This window comes from Castanea sativa, chromosome 7 (assembly GCF_040712315.1).
Source record: "Castanea sativa cultivar Marrone di Chiusa Pesio chromosome 7, ASM4071231v1".
NCBI classification, from domain to species: domain Eukaryota; kingdom Viridiplantae; phylum Streptophyta; class Magnoliopsida; order Fagales; family Fagaceae; genus Castanea; species Castanea sativa.
Window position 1 is genome coordinate 31,982,000 of NC_134019.1, and position 20,036 is coordinate 32,002,035.

At 34.9% G+C, this 20,036-nt stretch overlaps 1 protein-coding gene across 1 annotated transcript; it reads left to right on the forward strand.

Annotated features, from left to right (window-relative positions):
• The first annotated feature begins 17,993 nt into the window (after positions 1–17,993).
• Positions 17,994–19,645, forward strand: LOC142642339 (uncharacterized). The gene has a single exon (XM_075816693.1). The coding sequence runs from the start codon at positions 18,247–18,249 to the stop codon at positions 19,399–19,401; it is 1,155 nt and encodes a 384-aa protein (XP_075672808.1). The 5' UTR covers positions 17,994–18,246; the 3' UTR covers positions 19,402–19,645.
• The last annotated feature ends 391 nt before the right edge of the window (positions 19,646–20,036 follow it).

Here is a 20,036-nt window from a genome sequence, read left to right on the forward strand (position 1 = left end):
TGTGATGAATAAATCTGGCTTTCCAAACTTTTGAACCAATGACATAGCATCTTGAAATCACTGAATCATATCGCGTGGGCTTCCCACAAATGATGATGGTAAAATGGTTCTATGTCCAACATTTCCTAAATATAAGATGACAAAGTTCGGCCATTAATAAATATTGATGCAAATTCGCCATTAATGAAGTAATGTAAATTTCAAGTGTGAAGTTTACATTACCAGTATCACACTCTCCTTCGTGGAGAGCATCTTATAGGCCTTGGTACAGATCCGCCCTAATAGAATCTTGATTGTGCTCAAACCACCTAAGCTTGTGTGTTTCAATTTTGACATAATTATCAACAATATATTGTTGTGAAAGGCGTCCTCCATACTAGATCATTGATAGATCATCAAGGCGAATCTTCGAGAATAGTAAAAATAGATTTAGGTTCAGTTATTTCATAGTGTAAGCGGCATTTTGAAGTAATAGATTGAAAATAATAAAATTGTTACCTGAAGGACGTATGCATAATAATCGCGACATGACACTTTATTTCTATTAGTGTCGCGTGTGTTGATATCCCATCCATATGTTCCAAATGGAAAAAGTATTGGGTACTGCAATGGATCATAATATCCTGTTGTATCTTGAACATTGATCAAATTATACCAAACGTTTGAACCAAAATTTCTCTGCCACTTAAACACCCAGCTTCTTCACCTCCTACAATAATAGCTGCCACTTGGGAAGCACTGGGAAGGCAATATTGAGGTTGGTTTAGAGGTTGTTCTTTAATGAGGAGTTCACATTGATGTAAATTTGGAGTTTGAGATAGTTGACAAAATCTCTCCACAAATGGGTTATGCATGTCTAAGATCCTCTGAATAAGTCGCACAATATCTTCATGAGCTTCTATAGATTGAGACATTCTGCGTTGTATTTCAAGATCGGTGTCGTAGATATACAACTGTATATGCCGCACACTTAGAGGTGTATGTGGTAAAAGACTACCGATTCTATGATAGATGGCACCTTGGGCACGAAATGTATATATTCCTCGACTATTTGAGGCCATGCTTTCATCCACATGCACACCCATTGAGGTAAATGCAAACATGTTGTTGTAAAAGCGTATATATTGCCTGAAATGTCTGCCTCGTGGCGTTTGCTCACAAATGAGCTCCATAAATTCAGGACAAATTGGTATGTTGGGTAAGGATATTTTTCCATCCTTGCAACACATTGAGGATGTCTCTCGATGGAACAAACGGGCATTACAAAATTGACATGTCTTTAATTGTGGTAGTTGGTACCTAATGGTCTCTCTACCTTCTTTAAAATCTTTGGCACAATTGTATCTGCCTTGCATACAATTTGTTACATGTGCAGTACCATCAAATGTGTTGTCAACACCTAATTTTATTTTTGAGGAAAAAATTAGAGATAAAGAGTGCAATGATAGTTGTAAAAGAAAATATTAAAAATTGTATGAAATATTATGTCGTGAAATAAGCAAAATATTAATAATGTTTCAAATATGCAGCATGTAAACAAATAATAAAATTGAATAATAATAAACATGTAAATTGAAATAAAAATGGTGATATTGAGTAACAAACCTTGTTCTCTGTAGCCATCCCCATGATTTTGATCATTTATATTTTCAACTTCTTCAGTTCTTTCCACATCTGCAATGTAATTATACAAAACGCTAATTTAAAAAAAAAAAAAATTATAATGGTGCAAAGTTTAGAAATATTTGACATAGAACTTACCATCATTAACATCAGAATTTATATGACTTGGTCCAGCCTCAAAGTCATTTGGCATTATAGTTGGATATATTGGAGGTAAACCTAAAGTTATTATAAACATTAAGTTAGCATTGTTCTTGATATTGACATAAAACTAACATGCAAAAATTTATATTTTTCCCCAAAATAATCATAGTGTAACCAATGAATATTTTATATAAAAGGTACAAAATTATGATCTCACCATTAGTTTCTTGCATAGCATTTCGCTCAACTGGAATATTTCGCGCCAAGTTACGGATATGCGTAAGACGACAACTTGGTGTAGCCTCGCGATTAGGTGCTGTTAGTGATACACATGATGATGTTGCATTAGAATGTAGAATGTCTTCATTTAAATTTGTTGGAGTTCCCACTAAAGTAATATCACCACCCAAAGTTTGTTGTCTTTGTCTTGCATAATTGGCACAACGTCTTGCCAATCGAATTTGTCTGCTTTCATTGTCTTCTACTTGTCTACTACGTCGAGCATAATATCTTCATAGTTCTTGATGACGTTCTACATCATTGGTATGAGTCGTAGGTGTATTTTTCAAATTCATTTCTGCATTAAAATAGAAAAAAAAAATAATCGTGTTAGTTGCACATATATACATATTCAACGCAATAATTATTCCCTAGTCCAAAGAGGGTGTATTTAAACCTGTAAACATTGGCTTAAATTATAAATGCAAGGCACTTGGCCAATGACATGTAAGAATTGTAGTAATATGTGCAATTCTAATAAAATTTAGTAAAAGTGGAAGCATGTGCTATGTTAATATTGCACCCTTATTTTTGAGTTGCAATGGTCTGACACTAAAATATGTAAACACAATATTTTAGCCATAATATAACGTTTAAAAAAAAAAAAAAAGCTGAATTGGTTGAAATTTCCCTCCCCCAACTATTAAAGGATATTATTTTATTATTATTATTATTATTTTTGTATAGAAAAGGCTTCATGTTATTAATTGGTTCAAAATCTATAAAACATGGGCTTTTATGGATTTTTTCCTCTTTTCTTTGAATATAAAAATAAAAAATCATGGAAAAAATTACTTCTAAATAATAGGCAAAATTTTAGGAATAAAAATACTTAGAACATTTTTTTTATAAAAGTTTTAATGTAAAACATTGCGGGCATATTATTAAAATACCCAAAATATAGGGATTTTTTTTTGCTTGAAGTTGTAGTAAAATAGGAAACCAATGTTGAAGGACTCACCACCCTAAAAAAAAAAAAAATGTTGATGCAAATTTATTAAAAGTTAGTCTATTATTTAGAAGCAATATTCAGCACAAATTTAAAATTTTATCTTTAAAGATAAGTTTTCCAGTATCATTCTTGCTTTAGTATCTAAATAATAGGCAAAATTTTAGGAATAAAAATACTTAAAACATTTTTAAAAAATTTTAAATGTAAAACAGTGCTGGCATATTATTAAAATACCTAAAAAATAGGGATTTTTTTTTTTTTTTTTTGCTTGAAGTTGCAAAAAAATAGGAAACCAACGTTGATGGATATACCTAAAATATAGGGATTTTTTTTTTCTTTTGCTTGAAGTTGTAGTAAAATAGGAAACAAACATTGAAGGACTCACCACCCTCAAAAAAAAAAAAAAAAACATTGATGCAAATTTATTAAAAGTTAGTCTATTATTTAGAAGCAATATTCAGCACAATTTTAAAATTTTATCTTTAAAGATAAGTTCCCCAGTATCATTTTTGCTTTAGTATCTAAATAACAGGCAAAATTTTAGGAATAAAAATACTTAAAACATTTTTAAAAAAAATTTAAATGTAAAACAGTGCTGGCATATTATTAAAATACCTAAAAAATAGGGATTTTTTTTTTTTTGCTTGAAGTTGCAAAAAAAAAAAGGGAAACCAACATTGATGGTTTTTTTTTTCCTGAAGTTGCAAAAAAAAAGAAAAGGAAACCAACGTTGATGGTTTTTTTTTTTTTTTTTTTTTCTTTTGCTTGAAGTAGCAAAAAAATAGGAAAGCAACGTTAAAGGACTAACCACCGTCAAAAAAAAAAAAAAAACGTTGATGCAAATTCATATTGGCAATTTTCACCACAATTTTAAAATTTATCTTTATAGATACGTTATCCAGTATCATTCTTGCTTTAACAAATTTGCATATATGACAATGGCTTACAAAGTCATCAAATGTGCGATGAAAGGCACAAAAAAGAACAATATTAAATTTCATAAGGTAGGATATTTATATTACAAAAAATGTTTTCTAACAACTGCTTCATAGATTGACTACCATTTCGTTCACCCGAATTCATCCAATGTGTTTGCTACGTAATCTAACCAAATTGTTAATATGTCACCCTAAAAAAAATACAAAAAAAAGAGAGTAAGGTTTAAATGTAAGAAAAACAACAAACAAAAATAATAAGAGGAAGAGAGGGCACCATTTAGAACACATACACTAAAATAATGAGCCAAACCTGATAACCATAAAGGAAAAAAAATCAATATATATCATTCCTATTGTTTAAAAAATAGTCATTAATTAGAGAAAATAGTTAAACACCCATCAAACTGCCCAAATAAAAGAAAAGAAAAATAAAATCCATCAACCTTGGTTTCCTATTTTTTTGCTTGAAGTTGCAAAAAAAAAAAAAAAAAAAAAAAAAAACAAAAAAGTTGGTTTCAATTTTTTATTTTTTTAGCAACTACAAGCAAAAAAAAAAAAAAAACCATCAACGTTGGTTTCCTTTTTTTTTTTTTTTACAACTTCAAGCAAAAAAAAAAAAAAAGAAAAAAAAAAGAGAAGATAAGATAATAAAAGAAAAGAAAAGAAAATATAGGAACAAGCTCTTGTACCACTGGAGGAAGAGCAGGAGAGGCAGGAACAGGAGGGTCTTCAATTTCTTGAATGTCTAAGGGAAGCCAAATATTTTCGGGCTTCCTCAGTTCGGAAACTTGAGGAACCCCTGCCATATTCATGGCCTCCCCCCAGACTTGCTGACAGTATTCACGGCACAAGGCCGCGAAGGCTTCTGTCAGCTCCTCTTGGGTTTTGGTGACCCCTTCCTGGTAACTGGCCTTCTTTGCGGCCTCCATGGCGTGCTTGAGGGTGTGAGCTTCCTCTTTGGCCAGCGCAAGCTCCTTTTCAAGATCGGAGCGTGCCTGTTGGATTTGGGCAAGCTCGTCCTTCTTTTGACGGAGGAGCTTACGCTGCGCCTCTACTTGACTCTCCATTGTCTTCAAGCTGGCCTTGTCGCCGTCCCTCTCTCTCTTCAGATCGGCCAGCTGTGAAGTGAGCCTTCCCTTCTCCGCCAGGGCTTGGCCCAGAGACTTTTCTGTTTCTTGTCTCAACTCCTGCTCCATCCCAGCACGCTTTCGAGAGTCCTCCACGAACTTCTCGGCCGCAAAAACTTCTTGGATGGACTGAAAAAGGGTTAAGAAGGTTAAATGTAACAAAATGCTTACAAATAAATGTAGAAAACAAAAGTATATAATTGGAGTTTACCAGAGCTAAACCCCTTTTTAACGAGAGGAATAGCTGCGGATGGCCCATCTTCTCCAAAGACTCCATGTCCTTGGGCAGCAGAAGAGAACGCTCCAGCACCTCGGCTAAGTGGTGGGCGTGGCCTTGTTGCACTGCTCTGATGCTGGAATGGTAGGGAACAGGGGCGCCGTCCAGTCTCAAATCAGGAGACCAAATGGCTGGCGTTCGTCGTACCTCAGCCACTTCTCTGATCTCCCCACTCTCGACTGAGCGGGCGCGCCCTTTGCCTGTGTCTGGCTTCTGCTGTTGGGCCAGCGGCGGTTGCTGCTTTATTTTCTTTGCCTTCACCCCACCATCCACCTTGGCGTCCACCTTTCTCTTCTTCTTAGGATCGTCGGTGGGAGGCTTAGTGTCGGCTGGAGGAGGAGGAGGTGGTGGCAAGGCAGATTGAGCTTGGGACCCCTTCGCACCCTTCTTTGCCACCCGGGCACCTCTGTCGGACATGAGGTCCTTAAGCGCGTCCATTTCTTCTTCAGTTGAACTATCGTCTGGACGCGCTATCACTAGACCTGCAATCCCTGAGGCCTCGGCTTCTTCTTCTTCCTCCTCGTCGGAGAGGATAACAAATGGGTTTCCGCGAGGACGTGGAGAGCCCTCGAATTGAAATTGTTCTATCTCCTCGTCCAAAGTGTTGGAAGAGGACACTCGCTCCTTCGGGATGGCAATACCCTGAGAGTTTATGGCAAGGGGAACTGCCGCTATGGGCTGGTTGTACAGAACGGTGTCGGGGGTGTCAGGGAGATCGTGGTCGTCCAAAAAGTTGGGCCGGGCTACGTTTATCTTCCTTCGCCTTCGATCACCCGTGATTATGGCGTTTTCTATCTCCTAGGATTAGTCCCTGGGGAATTAAATGAAGGCGCAGGTTCCCGAAGCGTCATAATGTGCGGAAAAGCGGCTTCGAAATTATATTCGTCCCGCCCAAATTTTCGTGGAATGATAAGGACCGTTGGATGCTCATCTCACCATTGAACGTGGGGGACAAAGTGTAGCTTACAGCAATAAATGCGCGCGTTTCTAAAAATAAAACCGCCAAGTGGCATCTTCTGGGATGCGAAACGATTTCCACACATGCAATCATTCACAAAGTGTGTGGAGTAAGTTCTCGTCAGGTCAAAACCCTATTTTTCTCCTCGGACGTTGAAAATTAGAGTTTTGAGGGGCTATTGTAGGGAGTAAAAAGACCCTGATGGGAATGTGGGCCTTTGGGCCATGCTAAGGAAGGCCGATCTGCTCTTGGGTTTAGAACTTGTTAATACTGTGGATCGGCCAATACGCCGAGGATTCGAGAGTACAGCCGAGGATGATTTTTCCCCTCGGACGGACATCGGAGATTCCGGGACTTCATTGTAAAGGTTAGAGAATGACACGGTCAAGACCAATGGTTAAAAGGGGTGAACTCTTGAATGTCCTAGAAGCACCGATGTCAGAGAAATACCGAAGATAAAGGCTGCTACCTCCACATTAAAGACCCTGCACCTACCACCCTGGCCGCATTAATGGGGAAGTGACACCTGAACAGTGGAAGGGAAACTTCTGGTTACTATTCAAAGGCACTGAGAAAAGAAATATCTAGGCTAAGGGGGAGTTGGGGCAACACGTGTACAAAGTATCAAAAAGAAGATTATTTAAGGAGCAACCTAGAACAGAAATGAGGGGGGACTTTTTTATAACCTAAAAGGGAAAAAAGAAAAAAGAGAAAGTGATAATATAAGAACAACTCTCGGCTTACGTCGGAGGAGGTTGATTTACAATATTCCTTGCTGTCTCCAAGTGTTTGCAGTCTTTGGCTTGTCATTTAATCCTCACACACTTCTAACCTGGGTTCCAAGCCCACACTCTACAAATTCATATTGTTTAAGGCTCATTGGGCTTGAGCCCATAACTGTTCTTGAGGCCAGGTGCAATTGTGCGCTTACAATAAGGTAAGATAATGATATAATAAAAGAAATGAAACATAAAAAAATATAAGAAAAGATAAGATAATGATATGAAAATGATAATGATAATGTTAACAAAGTAATATATTTTTGTTGGAGATAAAACAACCCTTTTTTTACAAATTAAACCATAATCCAAGACTTTCAACAAAAAAAAAAAAACCAACGTTGGTTTAATTATTTTTGTTTGCAACTTCAAGCAAAAAAAGAAAAAAAAAGAAAAAAAAAAAAGAAGATAAGGTAAGATAATGATATAATAAAATAAAAGGAAAATAAAAAAAAATATAAGAAAAGATAAGACAATGATATGAAATTGATAATGATAATGTTAACAAAGTAATATATTTTTGTTGGAGATAAAACAACCATTTTTTTACAAATTAAACCATAATCCAAGACTTTCAAAAAAAAAAAAAAAACCAACGTTGGTTTAATTTTTTTTGTTTGCAACTTCAAGCAAAAAAAAAAGAAAAAAGAGAGAGAGAAGATAAGGTAAGATAATGATATAATAAAAGAAAAGAAAAAAAAAATATAAGAAAAGATAAGATAATGATATGAAAATGAAAATGATAATGATAATGTTAACAAAGTAATATATTTTTGTTGGAGATAAAACAACAATTTTTTTTACAAATTAAACATAATCCAAGACTTTCAAAAAAAAAAAAAAACCATCAACGTTGGTTTCCTTTTTTTTTTTTTTTTGCAACTTCAAGCAAAAAAAAAAAAAAACCAACGTTGGTTTAATTTTTACCATAATCCAAGACTTAGAAAAAAAAAAAAAACGTTATTAACCTGAGAGAAGCAACCTTCAACCCTGAGCGTTATGATGGCAAGACATTAAGCTTGGTGGCAAAAAAAAAAAAAACTTGTACATATAATAGAACCTGTTCAATGTGGCCAAAAAAAAAAAAATCAGACTTAAAAAATGAACATGAGGGAAACAAACTTCAAGCATACGGAAATAAAAAAAAGTGAGATCAGAGAGAGAGGGCTGAGATTTGATATAAGAAAAAGCTTACCTCAAATCTATGCTGTTGTTGTTGTCGTTTGTATTGAAATCTGAAGCAAAAAGGTGGATAAAAGGAGTTTGAAAACACAGAATTGAGAGAATTGCATAACTGAAGAAGAAGCAAATTGAGTTTGAAAACTAACGTAAGTGTACAGAAAGTGTGCTCCTATTTTGTAGATAGTGTTTTACGTGGAAGTTAAAGAACTATTTTTACCAAGTTTTGCCCCTACTTAAATATAGGTTGTAAGGGTATTTTAGACCAAAAAAAAATTCTTTATCAAACTATCCTTTAGTTTTGTTTCTACTTAAACCTAAAGATGTAGGGGTATTTTGGAACAAAAAAAATCCACTCTAAATAAGTGCAGCCGCTTAAATAGTAGTATAGACTAGGCTCTAAAAACATACATCATCAGATTTCTACCCAAAAAGAAGTAAAAAGAAAAAAGAAAAAACTTTTAGCAACAATTAATGCTTTTGTCCCATTGGAGACATGTAAAAAATTGGAACATACAAAGATGACAATACTTTTCTTCCTAGTTTTTATTTTTTTATTTTTTTGGTTGCGACTTTACTTTCTCCCACTTAAATATATGAGCAATACTATAATTACAATTTTTTTTTACAAACTTTTTATAAAATATTAATGTGGTCAATTTATTAGTTTTCATCTAGACTCATCCTTAATATTACTTTTTTATTTATCAATAATTACTTACAATATCAGTAGTTTGTAAAATAGTTTGTATTTATAACATTTTTCTTAATATATAACACACAAGGGTTTATCAATATATATATATATATATATAGCCTACAAAAAAAATACAGTGGATTACTTACTTCCACAGCAAATCTATAGGCACCAAGACCACCTTGCATTGTTACAGTCGTTGTGACTTGTGGTCGACCAAGTGAATTTGAACACAGACGAGAGTACTGGTGTTTTGGAAACTGGTTAAAAACCAATCTCACAGTTGAATGTATGTTCTACACTGTGGACAAATATACTTGTTTTTTTTTTTTTTTTAATTTTTATTGTTGGACATACTCGCTAGGGGGTGGAAGGTCGAGGTAAAACATGTTTACTTGCATGGAAGCCAACTTTTGTTTAAACCAAATAATTAAGGGCTCATGGAGGGGCCAGAATGAACAACTATTCACTGTTATAACTTAGCCTCACAGTTTTGTTATACCATATATTTTGTAGGATATTCTGCACAAGGCATTCTTAAGACCCATATAAACAGCTGATTGACAATAAGTAATTAATCAATAACTCTTATTTAACCACCAAAAAAAAAATCAACAATTCTTGCTAAAGCAAATCACAAATGACAGAGTGATTTACTCCATGAAAAATTCTAATTGTAATAATAATTTTCTTATAAAATACTTACAAATTCATGTGACAATAATAATATGAATAGTGTTATATCAACGACTTAAAACTTCATAAATTGCTTGAATTGAAATATTTTCTAAAATTTTCATACTCCCTAGATTATAATAGTCAACTTAAGATACTTTTAAAGTCTCACTTAAAAATTTCTGCTAACCAACCCATCACACACTTTTTAAAATTTATAGTACCTCGATATTATTCCGATATTCCTTGCTCCATTCCCCAATAAAAACATGTTACAGAAAGTCAAAAAGTTTTGTCACAAGTGGGGAAATCCTGTTGGCAAAAAAGTTCAGAGTCTTGTTCAAGCCTGCATGCCTCCCCAAGAAAAAGTCAGAAAATTAAAATGAAAGATAAATCCAATAATATCTAAAAATGAAAACAAAAGCACTCATCAAACAGGTGCACTGTGCTGAGGCCTTTCCATATTAGAAATGTTTTGAAGCATTGGTCACAGTGAAAATGTGAAATTAGCAATGGCCTATAAGCTGTGCACATAATGGAAAATATGAGCTAAATCTTTTTTTAAGTAATCATAATACTATTTTCACTCCTAACTAGTCTTTGAGAATGGCGTACAGATTAGGCCCAATATGGTGTACTCCTATTTAGATGTAATTCTTGTTTTTAGTCTAATAATAAGAAATTAGGAAGTGTTTTGAGCGATTTTTTTTTTAATAAACTCACTCACACAGAGGTAGAGGGAAGGGGATCATGCACGTGTATTTGAAAACGCCTAGTTTATTTGTTTAAATATGAGATAAAAAAAAAAGAGTTAAGTTAATAAATAGAGTAAAATTTACTTATTTGTTTATTCGTTAAAATTGATTTATTTATTGAAAGTTATCTTTTGTTTCACCTTTAAGTAAATTAGCTTAATAGAAACCTATTTATTGGGAATAGAGAATTAATTTAATAGAAATTATAAATCATTAGTGGATGGAAGTAAAAATACAAATCTCATATACCACTTCTTAGGAGCCCAGCTAAGTTTGATCATGATTATTGTAATTAAGAACATTGATTTAGTTTGATCATGAGTAGTTGGTATTATAGTTGTATGGTAGTTAGTTAACTAGTATGGAGTGGACAGTTGGTAGAGTTAGTTACTACAGCTAGCAATAGTTAGTTAGTGGTGCAGTGAGCCTTGTATAAATAGCTATTGATTGTATTGAATCGAGAGGTAATAAGAACATACTATTTCTTCCTCATCTCTTCCCTAACTTCTCTATTCCATTCCATTCCTAAGGAGGCCCAGCTAACCTCGAATCTAGCTATAACATACTTTAGCAATTGGTATCAGAGCAGGTTCATCTTGCAAGTCAAATGGCAGAAACACGATCCCATGCTATCCTCAATAAGTCCATTGCTTCTCTTCGCCCAACCTCAGATCACACGTCAAAGATATTGAGGAAATCCACATGATCACCAACATCCGTACTTGTACGCTAAATGAAATGAATTAGCAACTCATTGCAATTCTGTAGAAGCTAAATTCTTTAGAAGCAACTAGGCAACAGACCACAAGAAACCATGAATTACAATCAAACACTTCAACAATTCTTGCTATCTCCAAACCCTTGAGATTGGAATTTTCACGATTTTCAAGAGAGGAGCCTACTTGGTGGGTTTATAAAGCCAATCAGTATTTCAAGTATTACAACACTCCTCTTGATGAGCAATTCTTACTGGCTTCATTCCATATGGATGGGGAGGCATTAGTGTGGTTTCAAGAAGGTGAAGACACTGGGTTGTTTGAAGAACCTTGGTTGAAGCACTATAGATCAAGTTTGGGACCACAACTTATGACGATCCAATGGAAGCTTTAACAAGATTGAGGCAATCAACAACAGTGGTTGCTTACAAGTAATAATTTGAGGCCTTATCCAACAGAATCAGGGAATTGTCTCCAAGGTACAAGCTTAGTTATTTTCTGAGTGGTTTGAAGGATGACATCAGGCTGCCAATGAAGATGTTGAATCCATCTACCTCAAATGCAGCTTTTGAGTTTGCTAAGATTCAAGAAGAATATTTGTTAGCAAACAAGAAGAATTCCAAGAATGTTCAAGAGCAAATCAGACCTTCTATTTATGGGGCCTTTAAATTAGCTACTGGCAATGAAACCAAGATCAAGTTGCCAATTAAAAGGCTTTCCCCTGCTCAAGTGGAATAAAGAAGGAAGAAAGTGTTGTGTTACAACTATGATGATAAATGGTCTCCAAATCATAAGTGTAAGGGGGCTAAATTGTTTTTGTTGGAAGGGTTAGATTTTGGACCAGAATTAAACCAATGGATTCAGATTACAAAATCGAATGGTGAGTTAGAAGTAGAAGCAGTTTTGCAAGATAATCGTATAAAGGAAGCAAAAATTACCATGTATGCCCTCATAGGCCATCTTACTCCAGGAACCATGAGGGTTAAAGGCAAAATAGAAAAAGAAGGGTCAGTAATTCTTTTAAAATTTGGAAGTATCCACAATTTCATTGATGTGTCCTTGCTTTCTAAATTGCACATTCCCATTGATACCACTCAAGTCCTTAATGTAAAAGTAGCTAATGGAACCATTATCCAAACTCATGGTCTTTGTAGTGTTTTAGTAGTGATACAAGGATAAAAATTATATATTCAATTACATGTCCTATCTTTGGGTGGTTGTGATTTGGTCTTGGGCACATAATGGCTTAGTACTTTTGGGGTTATTAGTTGGGACTTTAAGCTCTTAACTATGTCCTTTATGTACTGTGGTCATCAAGTTCTGTTACAAGGTATGAAGGCTGCAAATTCCAATTTACAAGATGATAACCGTTTCTTAAAAGAACCACTTAAGAAGGGATTGTTAGTTCACATTACAGTGCAAGGGCTTACTGCAGGTGCAAAAAAGAGTGTTTATCCAGCAGAGATTGAAGCTCTGTTGCAGGAATTCAGTGGAGTTTTTGATGCACCAATTGGGTTACCTCACTTAAGAGGGCATGAGCACTAGATTAGCTTGAAGAATGGAGTACAATCCATCTGTTAGAGGCCATGCAGGTATTTATACTAGCAAAAACCTGAAATAGAAAAAATTGTCAAGGAATTATTGGAGGTTGGTTCAATCAGTAATAGCCAAAGTCCTTTTGCATCTCTTGTTTTGTTAATCAGGAAAGCAGATGGCTCTTGGCGAATGTGCATAGACTATAGAGCACTTAATCATGAAACAAGTAAAGATAAATACCCAATACTTGTCATAGATGAATTGTTAGACGAACTCCATGGTGCTTGACTTTTTTCTTAATTGGAATTAAGATCTAGTTATCACCAAATCAGAATGAGGGAGGAAGACATTCCTAAGATAGCTTTTAGGATTCATGAAGGGCATTATGAGTTCTTGGTCATGCCCTTTGGCTTGACTAATGCCCCTTCTACTTTTTAGTCTTTGATGAATGATATCTTCAAGCCATATCTTAGGAGGTTTGTACTTGTCTTTTTTTATGACATTTTGGTGTACATTCAGTCTTTGGCTGATCATGTTAACCACCTTAGAGCTGTTTTGAGTACATTAGCTAAACATCATTCGTATGCAAATAAATCCAAATGTATGTTTGCTTGTATGGAGGTAGAATACCTTGGACATCTTATTTTTGGTGAAGGTGTGAAGGCTAGCCCTAAAAAGACTGCTGCCATGCAACAATGGCCTACCCCTACTGATGTTAAGGCCTTGAGGGGATTTCTTGTTCTCATTGGGTATTACAGGAAGTTTGTATAGGGTTATGGCCAAATTGCAACTCCATTAAAAGTCTTGTTGAAGAAAGATTCTTTTTCATGGTCTGAAGAGGTTGAACACTCTTTTGTTCAACTCAAGTTAGCTATCTCCAATCCTTTAGTGCTGGCTATACCAGATTTTTTAACAAGCCATTTACTATTGAATATGATGCTTATGGCTAGGACTTAAGTGCCGCCTTAATGCAAGATCAGAGACCCATTGCATTTCATAGTCAAGCCTTGAAGGGTAGAAGTCTTTCTTTATCTACTTATGAAAATGAATTACTAGCCTTGGTGACTTGCAATAAGAAAATGGAGGACTTATCTATGGAGCAAACCTTTCAACATTAAGACTGACTAACAAAGTTTGAAGTACTTGCTGGAGCAAAGAATTGGTACACCAGCACAATAGAAATGGATCACTAAGTTGCTGGGCTATGATTTCATAGCGGAATATAAGAAGGGCAAGGAGAACAAGGTGGCAGATGCTTTGTCTAGAAGGGACATAAACACTTCAGAAGAAGATGCTTGCTTATTACAGGTTGTTGTTGATACGTGTTCTGGTTCAGTGAGTACTTGTTGTATCATTTCCTTTCCTAATCCTACATGGTTTGCAGATTTGAAAGATAGTTATGAATTTGATTAGGTGGTGCAAGGATTACTTCAATCATTACTAGAAGGGAAACAAGCTTCCAAAGGCTTCTCTTTGCAAAATGGTTTTTTGTTGTACAAAGGAAGGCTCTATTTGGGATCTCAATGTGACCTTCGAACCACTGTGTTGTAGTAGATCCATTATTGATATTTAGGGGGACATTCAAGATACTTGAAATCTTTACACAGATTCCAATAGGACTTTTATTGGCCAGGAATGAAGAAAGATTTGAAGAAGCACATTCAGGAGTGTGATACTTGCCAAAGGGTTAAGACTGAGACTTGTAAACCAGTTGGTTTACTGCAGCCCTTACCTATTCCAGCAAGACCATGGCTTGACATTAGCATGGACTTTGTGGAGGGTTTACCTAAAGGTAGCAGCCTTATACAACCTCAAAGGTAGTAGCCTTATACATGCAGTTTGTCTTCAAGCTTCATGGAATGCCTTCTTCAATTGTGAGTGATATAGATCCAATTTTCATTTCACATTTCTAGACTACATTGATGAAGCTGCAAGAAGTAAAATTGGCCATGTCCTCTGCTTATCATCCTCAAACAGATGGTCAAACTGAAGAGGTGAATAAAAGCTTAGAGCACTATCTCAAGACTTTTGCGGCTGACAAATCTCATAGTTGGGTGGTGGCTTCCATTAGCTAAATATTGGTTTAATACCAACTTCCATACTGCTACTAAACTCACTCCCTTTGAAGCCTTATATGGCTACCCACCTCCAAGGCTGCTTGATTATGTACCTGGTACAACTAAAGTTCAGGCTGTAAATGCTCAATTGAAGTCTAAGCAGGAACTATTCTCCTTACTCAGGTCCAATCTTGTCAGTGCTGAATGAAGTTTCATACAGATAATCACAAGTCAGGTCATTCTTGGTTGGAAATTGGGTGTACTTACGGTTACAGCCTTATAGGCAAAAGTCCATTTCCCATAAGACCTTTAGTAAGTTGTCTCCAAAGTTTTATGGTCCATTCTAGGTGCTACAGAAGATAGGGGCAGTTGCCTATAAGCTAGATTACCCCCTGGTTCTCAAATTCATCCAGTATTTCATGTTTCATGCCTTAAGGCTAAGCTTGGACAGTAGATGACACCATGCTTTACTCTTCCAATAGTGAGCTCATACTCTTAATCCAGAGCCAATTGCTGTACTGCGAGAGAGATCCCATCAGTTCAGAACTAGAACTATCACACAAGTCCTCATCTAGTGGCAGGGAGGAATTAAAGATGATGCTACTTGGGGAGAATTTGTATCAGCTTCAGCAGCAATTCCCTCACTTTGTGGGAAAGGTTCTTTAAAGGAGGGCCATTTGTTAGGAGCCCAGCTAAGTTTGATCATGATTATTGTAATTAGGAAAATTGATTCAATTTGATCATAAGTAGCTGGTATTACAGTTGTATAGCAGTTAGTTAGCTAGTATGGAGTGGACAACTGGTAGAGTTAGTTACTACAGTTGGCAGTAATTAGTTAGTGATGCAGTGAGCCTTATAGACTTGTATAAATAGCTATTGATTGTATTGAATCGAGAGGCAATAAGAACAAACTATTTCTTCCTCATCTCTTCCCTAACTTCTCTAATCCATTTCATTCCTAAGGAAGCCTAGCTAACCTCGAATCCAGGCTTTTGCAATACTTCTCGTAAATTAAACATATGATAAATTATGATTGATGTAACATAAATTAGAACACAAAAAAGTGTTATACATAGAATTTGTATTTCTCAACAAGCACATTGCAATTCTCTCTTAGTTGAATTATGTGTTCCATCCACTTCCGTGTAACATTGCTGTTTAAATCTGGCAGCAATATCTAAACCGATTACCTTAAGATATCACTATCAGATAAATGAGCACCACTTTGATTTATGTCTCATTTTAATAATTTTCCCAAACAAAAGGAAAAGAATCAAAAGATTGAACAAAACGGTAATATAGAAGCAGCCATTTTAGCCGCCTAACTAATTTGATGAAAAGAACCTCACTACACGTTCGTGAAAAAGACACAGCCACACTGTCCATTAATCAGGCGACAACACACTTCACCTTTTCTTTTTCCATTTTACTTTTTATCAGTACATTTACACTTCAATTCAATTTAAAGCTCTTCAAAATACTATCTCAGTACATTTACACTTCCATTTTTAACTTTTTATCAGTGCATTGAATAAAAAGCAGGATTATGTTGGATTCTCAATTTAAAAAAAAAATATATATCTAATTTATAACGTTAAGGAACTTGGGTAAGTTACCGATGGGCCATGATTTCTATCAAAATCTACATATTATAGTTTGATGTTTTTGACTATCGTGTTCTTGGTGCGGTCACTTTATAAGTATAAATGTTTATAAAGTGTGAAGTGCAAGGTGCAGAGTTCAAGTCTTTAAGAGGAAGTTTCACATACATATACACATTTTTTTTTAAGGGAGTTTCAATCTATGACATTTGTTCTTGATGATAGCTCTTTATATCAGAACAAGATCTATCATCAGACCAAGACACTAATTAGTTTTTGGTGTAGGTGATGATTGAACCTCATATCTATTATTCAACCATTAGAAACTTTACTAGTTGAGTTAATTGGAACTCACACATACATATACACTTAAATTATACTATAATAGAATTTATATCTTGTATAAAAAAAAAATATATATATATATATATATAGATGTTTTTAATGGAGTTGTATATAATTTAATTTCCTCCTCTCTCTAATGTAACTATTTAATCATCACAAAATTTTATTATAAATGTAAACTAGTATCTTAATGATAGACGTTAAAATGTATTTAGCTTTACATTAATTAACGAATGTTCAATATAAATTTATATTGAATTTGTATACTTTTCTTGGTATTTGTATTCATGAGATCCATACAACTAATAAACCACTTAAACTTATATTTTACATCATCCAATAAAAGATTGTCATATCAATATTTTACTTAAAGTTCAATACATTCTACCATATCTAATAACATTTCAATAAGCTCTCAATTTGGTTGGATTTATATATGGGTATTAGAATTAATTGGGTGTAGTTGTGCCTTTTTTATTTATTTAAAATATGTGATAAGATAATGTGGCATGTTGGAATTGGAGGGGTAAAACATAGGTTTTACATCACATTCTTACTGAATTTATTCTCTAAAAAGAAAAAAAAAACACTTACATATTAGGAGTTGTTTGGTTTAGATTGTTTTCATTGTAAAAGGGAAACTACAATTTTTACAAACATCAAATTTTTTCAAAGTAGAACTCTACTTTAGAGTAATAAACAAAATAAATTAATGAAAATGAGTTTGACTTGAGTCCAATGCTCCTATGTGTTGGACGCGACATGGGCATGACACTTGTTCTAAAATACCATGCATCGATTCCACATCCCGTCGAATACATAAAGCACTAAATGAAAGTGTTACCTGATGAAAATAAACTCACCCAATTGCAAACTTTAACATTTTCTAATAACAAGCCAAAATGGTTCCTAGCAAGATTTGAGGACAAACAAATTCATGTTGAAGAGCTAATTAATTAAAAATTTAATTGGCTAAGATTTATAGTCATTCAAAATATTGTTAAATATTAACATTAATATACCAGGTTGAATATACTAGTATATATGTGAAAGTAGAAGCATAAAATATAGAACTGAAAAACACATGAAGGTTATGTGATTCAATCTAACAACATACATTTATGGAAGAAACTTTAAAATATTACATTAAAAATATATTAGAGTGTAATACAAATTCTTGTATTAAAATGAACGATAACATATGTATATAGTAGGTTAAATCTCAAATTAGAAGAATTGGACATAGGCTATTACAATTGGAGTAATATATCTCTCACATATTATAATTGTAAAAAATGCGAACCCACAGGCCTAACCCACAAGGGGTGAAAATTATAATGTCGGAGCAGTAGGTAGATTTATAAAGACAATTTCCTTTCGCATGAGATGACCAATCCTGTTCCTCTATTCAGTTTCCTAGTCAAATTCCTCAACCCCACTCTCTGCTTCTTCCCCTCTCCTTCCCCTCTCTCTCTCTCTCTTTCTCTCTCTATCAGGCCTTACAATCCCAACATTTCCCACCTTCTCAAAGACTCAAAACCACAAAAAAATACCTCAAAACTTCTTCAACTATAGCACACCAAGCCAAGCCAAGCCATAATCCAAATCATGGAGATGGAAGTAGTTTTACCAGTCCCTCCTGTAGATTTCAACTTCGACAGTAATTGCTCCTCTCCATACATCACAGCACCTTCAAGCCCCCAAAGATTTGGCAACTTCTTCTTCAGCGCCCCAACTAGTCCTTCTCGTGCCTCTACCTTCTACCAAGACCTGCAATCTCTCCATGATATGCCAAGAAACTCTGCCTCCTCTGTCATCCCCTTCAACTGGGAAGAAAAGCCTGGAATTCCCAAATCCAATAACAGCAACAATGATGATGATGATGATGAAGATGAAGATTTTGCGTTTGATTTTAGTGGGCAATTAGAGAGACCTTCTTTGTCAGCAGACGAGCTCTTTGATGGTGGCAAGATTAAACCTCTAAAGCCACCACCTCGTTTACAAGTTGGAACTAATGATTCGGGTTCCAATGTTTCCTCTCCAAGGTCTCCAAGATCTCCAAGATCAAGAATTTCTCAAGGGAAAAGAATGGTCCAAGAAGCGCTATCACCGCGTCACAAGAAAGATTTTGATCCATTTGCAGCTGCTTTAGAAGAAACTCGTAAGGAAGGACAAGAACAACATGAACAAAAGCGAGGCAGAGAAAGAAAATCTAAAGGGTCATCTTCTTCTTTTTCTTCTTCAACAAGTTTTTTACGTAAAGGAACAAGATCTCTGTCTCCTCTGAGAGTTTCTGACATTGTCTCTGAAGGCGAGGAAAATTCACAACCCAAAGTCATATCTTCAACAACAAGCAACTCTAAACCTTCTACTTCTCCTTATTCTTCATTCTTGTCATCTATTTCATTCACTAAAGGTTACAGAAAATGGAGGCTCAAAGATTTTCTCTTGTTTCGAAGTGCCTCAGAGGGTCGAGCAACAGGTAAAGATCCATTAACAAAGTACGCAGCTTTGTCCAAAAACAAGGTAGCTGAAGATGTCAAAAACTCAAGCTTTCGATCCACAGACAGTACTGGCTCTTCAGTCTCGAGTTCAAGAAGGAGAGGACCAGTTTCAGCACACGAATTGCATTACACAATGAATCGAGCTGTGTCGGAGGAGATGAGGAAGAAAACTTTCTTGCCTTACAAACAGGGACTATTGGGTTGCTTGGGGTTCAACCCTGGTCTGCATGAGGTTTCAAGGGGTTTGGGGGGTCTTTGACACGTGGATCAAGATGATGATGATGATGATCCAGATACCTCATCTGGGTCCCTTGTTTGATATATATAAAAATTTTCGTTTTAGTTTATGTAATTTTATGGTTAGCTTGATATGAATAGCTTTGATATATATATGTTCTTTAATTTGTGTCTCTATCTATAAAGGGACTGAAATTGTATGAAAATTGTTTCTTTCAATTTATACAAGGACATATAAGAGTTATAGAGGAGTGTTTGATTGCGTATATTATTTGAGTGCAAGGAAACATTTCCACCTTTGAAATTTCAACGATGCATTAATTATTTAAATACTAGGAAACTGTCATTCTTATCACAGCATTTTGGCTAGCACTAAATTGTTAACACAGCATTTTGGCTATGGCCCCCCCAAAAATAAGACACAGCATTTCTGCCAGATTGATATAGGAATGAACTTGATACTAAAATATTTGTCGTAACTTCCCTAATAGGATAAAAAATTATTTTCTTTAGGTAAATAGAGAGGAGGGAAGTTGTAAAAAAGAGCATGTTATTGTTAGTACACTTGGGCTAACCATTTGAACCAAAATGTAATAATTTTATAGTGCAAAAAGCACACCAGTTTTGCTTTTAATGTGAGAACTGAGAGGTAAGAGA